The sequence below is a fragment of the Remersonia thermophila genome, chromosome 2, assembly GCF_042764415.1.
Source record: "Remersonia thermophila strain ATCC 22073 chromosome 2, whole genome shotgun sequence".
NCBI lineage: Eukaryota > Fungi > Ascomycota > Sordariomycetes > Sordariales > Chaetomiaceae > Remersonia > Remersonia thermophila.
In genome coordinates, this window is record NC_092218.1 from 4,577,592 (window position 1) to 4,586,400 (window position 8,809).

At 57.1% G+C, this 8,809-nt stretch overlaps 1 protein-coding gene across 1 annotated transcript; it reads right to left on the reverse strand.

Moving 5' to 3' along the window:
- Positions 1–5,382: 5,382 nt before the first annotated feature.
- VTJ83DRAFT_2725 (uncharacterized protein) lies at positions 5,383–6,961 on the reverse strand (the record flags this gene model as incomplete). The annotated part of the gene is made up of 3 exons (XM_071009027.1): positions 5,383–6,155; positions 6,215–6,842; positions 6,920–6,961. 3 exons carry the CDS (start codon positions 6,959–6,961, stop codon positions 5,383–5,385), a joined length of 1,443 nt encoding a protein of 480 aa, XP_070869265.1.
- Positions 6,962–8,809: the final 1,848 nt, after the last annotated feature.

The following is an 8,809-nucleotide window of genomic DNA, read 5'->3' on the forward strand; positions in this document are numbered from 1 at the left end:
GCACCTCGACGACTTTCGCAATTGGAGGGTCGGGGGGGAGGGGTGTCAGGAAAAACAAAGGGTCGGTGAGACGTGAGCAAGCACCCAGGCGAGGTTGAGGACGCAATGGGAGAACGCTCGAGAAGGTCGGTCTCAGGGGCGCCCGTCGACGGGTAGATATTGCCGAGATGCTGTTGGGGACGGCAAGGAGCCGAGTCGGATCCAGATCCCCTCGACTGAACAAAAAAAAAAAAAAAAAAAAAAAAAAAAAAGGGAGCCCGACTCTTCTCTCGTCGTTGGTGTGGTTTTCCTTTGAGATGGCAAACGGCCGGTGAGGACAGGCTGTAGCGTAAGTAAGGTGTGCCGGCCGTTGCTAGCACGCGGCCAGCAAGCTCAGAAGCGTCGTGCTGTGGTGGATTGTGTGGTAACGTTATGTTCGCCTCTTTTTGGTGCAAAAGACGGTCTCGATGGCGAAATCGGATGGGTGGGGTCGCTTGGATGCTCCGTAGCACAAATTGCGTTATTCTCTCTGAAAAAACAGCCCCTGGCGCGTGCGCTGATTCGTCAGACGCGGAGAGCAAGGAGATCCCTCTCTGGGCGATGCCGCCTCGCCAGCCCGCCGCTTGCAGGCCCAATACCGCGTTAAGCGTCGGATGTATCGCTGGCACAAGCCGCCCCGGTGTCGTCGCGGACCCTCTGCGACTCTTGCTTTCAAGTACAGAGCAGGCACAAGTCGTTCGCTTCCTGGGATAGGTGCTGCTGATGGCGCGCGGGGTACCCGGGGGCCCGGGACCCGGAGGTTCAAGTATCATCGGGACCCACCCCGCAGCCGACAGCCGTCACGGCCCGGCCACGGCTCTCGGAGAAGCCCATGGCGCGCCTGGGCATGCACTTGTGCTCTGTCCGTTGTTCACGAGGCGAAGCTGTAGGCTCGAGCCTGCCATGGCTGCTCAAGCGCTGACGCTGCACGGCGTTGCCATCAGCCACAGAGAACGCTGCTGAGCGAACTTTGTGTGTAAGCGGTCGAAAGCGTTGCCTTGTGCAGGGGCAGATGCAGCGGTTGGAGTGGCCGGCTAAGTGCCCTGACGAGGCAGTTCATCCGTCTGCACGGCAGACCGATGACGTCGGATCTCGAATGGCCCCTGCGGACGATACGTTTCCGCTGCAAACCTGGGGCCATGGGCATTTCCGTTTTGAGGGGGAGCTGGCAGGTTGGGCCATCAGGGTGCATGGATGCGATAACTAGCTACATCTGCTCGATAAGCCCCTTTACTGTGTAGGTTCCTCTCACCTCCAGCGCCTCTAGACACGACCAGGGAAAAAAAACTCCTACAGAAACCGATTTTCCCGACAGCCGCCGACTCCCCGAGCAAAATGGGTTTGATTGCAGCCCATTTTTGCGGCAGCCACTGACAGGAGCGGACGGGTGATGTTCTTGGGATAGTTGGGGCGCGTCACGCAATTGCGCCATTCCTTGGCATCTGAGGCAAACGCCATGCGACCTCAACCCACCCCATCCCCCCGGCCTTGGACCCCCATCCACCTGAACCGGACGCCTGGAGCAGGTCCTAGCTCGGGGGCTCGGCATCGCTCGGTGGTGTGGGGAGGGAGGTTTTGGTCCCCGTCTCGGGGCTCCGTCCAAACCGGAGGACGAAGCCCGGATGGACGTCAGCGGCATCAAACCAACGGCGGTTCTCCACAACAAGCCCGATGGCATCACGGATCACCAGGCCATGAAGACGACAACGATGTGGAGAACGGCCCTCCTTCCCTTATCTGCGGTACTCTGAACGCATCTTCCGGTTCCACGAGATAGCGGTGGCTCGGTTTCGGATTCGAAGGACGCTCGTCAGGAGGGGAGGCTCCTCCACGCCCGGCCCAAGTGCGTGCCAGGCCTGGACTCGGCTTGGGTGACCCTGATAATGCGTCGCCTCAACAGGAAGGTCAGCAATAACACCATTTGGGGTGTGGATGTTCGCAGGCCAGCGTCAAAACGGAAGTCCAGAGCACCGACACGGTACCTGTTGGCCTGGAGCACCGTCCAAAAAGCATTCTTCCGGATGACAGCCTTCTGCCGTCTCCACATTGCACAAGAACTACCATGGTGGCCGTGCGGAATGCGCCCGGGAAATAACGTTACCATTTGCCATGTCGATCTTGCAAAGAACCTCACAAGTCTATCGGGAAATCTCGTCATCCGCCAGAGTCCCTGCATTAGCACATCGGCTTGCAGCATGCGCGTCTCGATGGACCAAATCCCGGATCGATACAGGCTACGGTCTAATTCAAGCCACTCCCGCCCGGCTCCCATCTCCGTGCCTTGTCGCTTGCCTTGATAATTAATGAAGAGGATGCCGGCCATCTCTACTTGAAAAGAACAAAAAAACTTGCTCATCGCCCTCGCGGTCCTTTGGACCACCATCTCGGTGGATTCCACCGGTACGAGCAAGTTCGACTTGATGCCCAATCATCCTCGCAATGCGACCACCCGGTCCTAGTCGCCGATCATACACAACCTGCTTGCGGGCGCCAGACGCGGAATGGCATCCCTCCGGCCTTCGGTCGTCGCCTGATCGTGGAGCTTCTTGGAGCCTAGCAGATGTCGCCATTCTCCCAACGGCCGGCCTCATTGATCCCGCCAACTACACCACAACACCGGTGGCGAATGAGAATCCTGCTCAGATGCATGCTTTTGCCTCGGCTCATGGAAGACGTGCAAGCTGCTGGTAGAAGGGCGAGGCCCATGAGTCACTCTCTGGGAAAGCACCTCGGTATCGCGCATCATTCTGGCCACGATACGAGGCCACACCAAGCCGACTTTCAAAACCATCGCTGATATTTCGAAGACCTGTTAACGAACCGCGCAACCCACATGGATAAATTACCTTCGGAATCAACTAGCATCTGATCACCGCGGGCCGAACGCCCAAGCGAACAAGCGACCCATCTCCTGCCTGTTGCCGCGAGCGTTGGGTATCTTCGCATAGACCAAAGCTGGACGGAGAACGCGAGAAGCTGCCATGCCTACAGATCAACCCCGCAGCATCGACATGTACACAACGGGTCTGGACCTGCCAGCACCTCCACAATAATTCGAGCATACCAGCTCAGCGACCTTATCTCCCGTCTCTCGCGGTGTCTTGCCTCACGAAGCTTGCTCACCGCAACTCTCCTGCCCGCTCGCTCAGGCCTTGGACTTGTCCTTCTTGCGCCTCGCGAACCATGAAGAGGAACCGCCGCCGCCCCCATCGCGATCTCGATCCTGGTCCCTCCGCCTTTTGGTCCTGTCGTCATCGCACCTGTCCCCGCCCCGGCTCTTGTTCTTGTCCTTGTCTTTGCCGCCCTTCTTGTCTTTCTTGTCCTTCTTTTTCTTACCTTGCTGCGACGCAGCCCACGAGGAGTAATCAACGGGAGCTGCACCCCCCTCGAGCCTCGTCCCGCACCAGGGGCAATGGGAGCGCTTCGAGGAGTGGTGGGAGACGCAGGTGGGGCAGTAGGCTCTGTGGCTCATGGTGGGACCCGATGGTGTTACCTTGCAGGTAGGCACACTAATAGTATCTCTTCGAGGATGCTTGATTCTTGGTGAGCAACTGATTACCGAACCATCCGCCCTCGCAAAGGGAGCCGGTAGGAACTTCTTAGGCCGAACGTGAGAAACCTAGGTTGGTGAGACTTGGAGCATCCTGTTGTGCTTCGTAGCATCAATGACCCTTGGATGTCGACTATTATCATCCCCTAATAAATACAAGAGGCTCCTCCTATGGCCTCCCAGCACGTATGCGGTAGATGCTCGATAGGTGGTTGCGGAAGCGAGCATGTCGTGTTGTTTTCCTTCTGGAGTGTACACCCAACACGCCAAGTGGCTGATCAAGGGAGCCTATGATGTTCTCGAGTAACAGTACCTAGGTACTACTACTATACGTGACTGGAAAACCAAGGTAGGTACTTAGCATGGCACATGGAGTACGCACCGGACATTTGCCGAAATACTAGCCAACGCACGCAAAGGGGGTGGAATTACTGTGTACGTACAACACGGACTACTGGGTAATTACATGCCCACAGCTGAACCATCACCCATCCGTAATTACCTCGCACCCTGACTCAAGTGTAGTTATCACCTGACCAGAAAGGAATCGACATGATTCAACCGCCATCAAAAAGTACCTGATGGCCTACGGTGTACGGTGTACACCGTATGTACGCAGTACTTACGCAGTACCTTGCTCATGTACTGCGTACGGCCCCGATGAAAAAAGTAAAAAGACAAACCTCCAAGGTTAAGCGTTCTTGGCTGTCTCGGACCTCGACCGCCAAGCAACAAACACGCTGAGGAGAGAAACATGAACATTCATCTTGTCCCGACTCGTCGTACATAATAACATCAAGACCAGAAACAACAATTACTATAATAGCAACCAAGGCCATTGTGTTACCTCGCCCGACGGCGTCGCGCGACTGACACGCTCTGGCTCTAGCACAGGCACCTGTCGACCAAGGCGCAAAAAAAAGAAAAAAAAAAGAAAAGAAAAAGATCATTGAATCCGATATTCCTGACGTCAGTATGCTAAAACAGCAAATCAATAACTTCGACCTGCCAATTAATTAGCTAGCATGCAAGAGATGCATGCTGTAATTACCTACATTAGTTACCCCGCCAACTCACGACTCTTAGGTACCTCTCTAGCCTAGCCAACCCCAGTCAGGTGCCTAATACTGCGTAGCGTAGCTTACCAGCGCATCCTCAATACAAGTGACGTGACTAGAAAAAAGAAATAAACATTGACACCTATACCGGACCAGCGCAGTCGTGATGGAAAATCAAAACTCCGGAAGCGGGAACTTGTTTACATGATCTAGCGGATCCAGGGGGTTTTGTTGACGTTGGACGCCAAGACATGTTGGCCTGCTCTTCCAGGGCCATCTCACCAACATCCCGCGAAGCGGCACAGACATTGCACACGACAAACCGTAGACGCTGCAAAATAGCAAGCGAAAACCCACGAGACGATACCTTGCCTTATGCAACGCAAAATGCGTAAAGTCGGAGATATTAATTGGAGTGCGGTACAAAGCACTTCTCAACCCCAGCCCAGTGACTCGAGGTGCTTAGTTAGTATATGTATGTATATGTCCACAACGGCACAACTACACCACGACCTCAGGCACAAGATGATCGACCCCCACCAAACCTTGTCATGGTGATGCATAAAATAACCCTGCCCATCCACTCAACGCCGCCGTATGCGTTTGGTCTAGGTAGACACAAAGAGAGAAATGAACACAAGCAGTCGGAGATTCATTAAACCCCGCAATCTTGCGGCCAACTCCCCATATCCATGAAAGAACACCGGTGACGTTCTTGTCTAATCCTCCGCCCCGTCCCGATCTGCGTGCGCTGCGTCATGGAGGCGGCACCCGCCCATCCCCGTCGTGGTACCTCGACGACCTCGAGGCCGCGTCGTTGCCATTAACCCGCGCGTACCCCTTCTCCGCCATGGCAGCGGCCACCTCGCCTTCATCCTCAAACACCTTGTTCTCCAGCCACTGGGTCGCCCGAGCACACGCCGAGTCAACCCAGCGCATCCACGCCCAAGCCGCCGTGTACGTCAGGACGACAAACACCAGAATGGCCGTCATGATGTAGGGCCTTCCGCGGGGCGCGATCCACGTCTGCTCCTTCTTCTTTCCGTTTTCGTCGACCCCCGCAGGCTCCCAGGGCTCGCCCGTGATGCCATAGGCGATCCAGATGCCGACGGTGCGGAGGATGGTGCCGTGGACGAGGTAGACGGCGAAGGAGTGGTGGCCGAGCCAGATGAGCACGCGGTGCGACAGCAGACGCTGCAGGGAAGGGGTGATGAAGAGGGTGATGGCCCAGCACATGATGAAGAAGGCCGCGGTGCGGCGCTGCGTGTCGGCGCCCTTGGGGTTGATGAAGCTGCCAACGCTGCCGTTGCCGAGGGGGTCCCGGAGGAAGTTGTGCAGGTGGCGAGACCAGGGCGCCCAGTCCGCGTGTTCCTGCGGGTAGGACCCGACGAAGCCGCCGATGAGCATGAGCATCGGGGCGACGACGCACGAAAGCAGACGCTGGTGGGACGTGATCCAGTTTTGCGTGGGCCGGTGCTGTGCGAGTTCGGCGAGCAGGGTGCCCAGGGCGAGCATCGCGCCAAACGTTTCTGCGCAGCAAAAAGTTAGCCGGGGGTCGGAACAAAAAAAGAGCCCCAAGTTCACTCACCCGTCAGGTAGTTGACGTTCATCCACCAGTACGTGATGAGCAGCACATGCACGAGCACGCGGTACTTGAAGCGCATGCCGATGGTAGCAGCCAGCACGATGTATACCTGGAAGGCGCCAATGAGGAGGGGCCGCATGGCCCACTGGTGGCGATCATAGAGATTCTCGGTGTTGGTCCAGGTGGTGAGCGAGGTGGTGAAGAACCGGCCGATGTTCGGGAGGAGGGGGAGCGGATCGGGGGCGTCGTAGCGCACCCAGACGCTGTCGCAGTGGTTGGCTGCCTTGTACCCGCCGAGGACCGACATGACAAAGCTGCAGAACGTGGCGATCAGGGCGGGCAGCATCAGGCGCGGAGGCCGGCGGAAGGCGCTGCGGGCGACCGACTTGAGGGCCGCTGCCGTGTTGCCCTGCTGGTAGGCGAGCTTGAGGGGCTTGTAGGCGCAGACGAAACCTGTCAGGAAGGCGAAAATGGGCACGCCGATGCGGCCCTGCCAGGGGATGCGGAGGTAGGGAAGCTGGAGCAGTCTCGGCGTTCCATCCTTAACGTCGGCCGGCCAGAACAGCGGATAGTCGAAGGCTCTTGAAATATGGGTGACGATGACGAGGACCGACGTGACGCCGCGGAGACCCTGCACCTCCAAGTTAGTGGATGCGCTGGAGCTGGAGGAGCCGAGAAGCGAAGAGTGGAACTGGGAGGATGACGAACCTCAACCCACTTAACGTTTCGCTGGCCTTGTCGGGCACTCATCTTGCCGGCAGTGCCGCCTCGGCGCGGTTGATAACACGCAAGAAGATGGTTATGGGAGATGGATGAAGGGAAAAGAGGTGGCGCCTTAGGTGATCCGAACCGACCCAAGAACGCCTAGGGCAAAGGAAGAAAAAGAGAAACCACCAAGATTAGGGGAAGAGATGACCCAAAGCAGGGCATCGAAGTGGCGGTGATGTGATCAGGCCAAGTAGTCGGAAATCGGTGGGGTTCCCGGAGGTGGTGTCGACGCTAGAAGAGGAAGACCTGGGAGGGGAAGATGGTCCGACGCAGGATCGGATGTTTTGTTCTGCAGGTGTTTCAAGTCGTCGACGATCGAGCAGTCGCGGTCGGTAGCGCGATTTGGTGAACTTGGAGGGTTGGACGTTGGATGTGGTCGTTCCTTGCGATCAACGGCTGGACGTCATACTTTGGCACGTGTTCCCCAGAAGTTCTGCGAAATCGGGACCGTGACGCGGGACCGTGATGGGGCGGACCAGGGGCGAAACGGGCGCTACGGCAGTGGTGAAGGCCCAGGGAAGGGGTAACTAACTAACTAGCTAACAGAAAAGCAGAGGGGGGGAGGGGGGGGAGATATGAGGAGATCCGCGAGGGCAGTTGAGAAAAGAACACCAAGCCCCGTGTCCCGGCAAACGGCTGGCAGGACCGAAATCTCCAACCTTGAAAAGGTCAATAACATGAACAGCGGCGGATTTGTGGCGGACGGGAGGCGCTTTTCAATTTTCATGATTGGATGTTTGTCCCGCCATGTGGGCCGCTAGCGGGTGCCCAGATTGGCGACTGGCAGGCCAGACACAGCGCCGAGAGTCTGGGTTTCTCAGGGGCGATCAGGGGGACTGAGCCGGTTGGACTGGGGAACCTTCCTCAAGCAGGTGGTTCCACGCAAAACCTGACGGGACGCAGAGGGCCGAGGGACAAGGAACATGGAAGGACCCAACTCGCATCCTTCCCGACGCGGTGGCCTCAGGTTGTGTTCTTCTCCTGGAATTGTTTCGCGTTTTGCACTTTTTCAGAATTTTCTGCTCACTTAGGTGATCAGGACCAAACGCCACCCTAGACTATAGTAGACACTACATAGGTAGTGTACCGGGTAAGTGTCGGCACCGTCCCGAATCTACATCTCAACGCTTCCGGCAGTGTAGCGTGGTGCCGAGCGTATGGCTGGTATGATGAGCCTTCACTTACATGAATCCCATCCCAGATTACGGTGTAGGTGCTGTGTCGTGTATATAGGACAAGGGTTCAGGAGGCTGAAAGTGGCTGTATCTGGAATCTGCACGGGGCCCTTGCACCTTTTAACTTTACCTGTCGTGTGCTGCTGCTGCTGTCTCACCCTCCCCCCGCCCCCCCCCCCCCCCCCCCCCGTCGTACACCAACGCGTAACGCGAGAGGATTCTCTGAGGAGCGAAACGGTCGCAAGGGCGTCGTCCAACCTTACCCGGCCATCGGTGCGCCTCCACAGACGTTTCCACCTCTAACTTCCTGGTAGGGTTAGAGATTTCGGAGGCTTGGCCCCGAGTTGGACACACGCTGTCGGTGAAAGGCTGCATCCGATCATGTCATGAGGTATATGTAGTACACGTGTACGCAGTAGCGTTCGGTCCTCCCCCCCTTTTTTTTTTCTCCATAATTTTCAGAACAAAGAAGATCCATGGGATCCATGGGCGCGTTTGGTGCAACCTTCGACCTGCTCTTTCTTCTGTCGCATCCCGAGCCGGACCCCGGGGATTGCGATGGATTGCGATGGACGCATGGCTTGGCGCGGATAGCACCGTCTTGGCACGAGTCCCAATCCCAGCTTTTGCCCCACATAGCATGCCACCCTGCAAA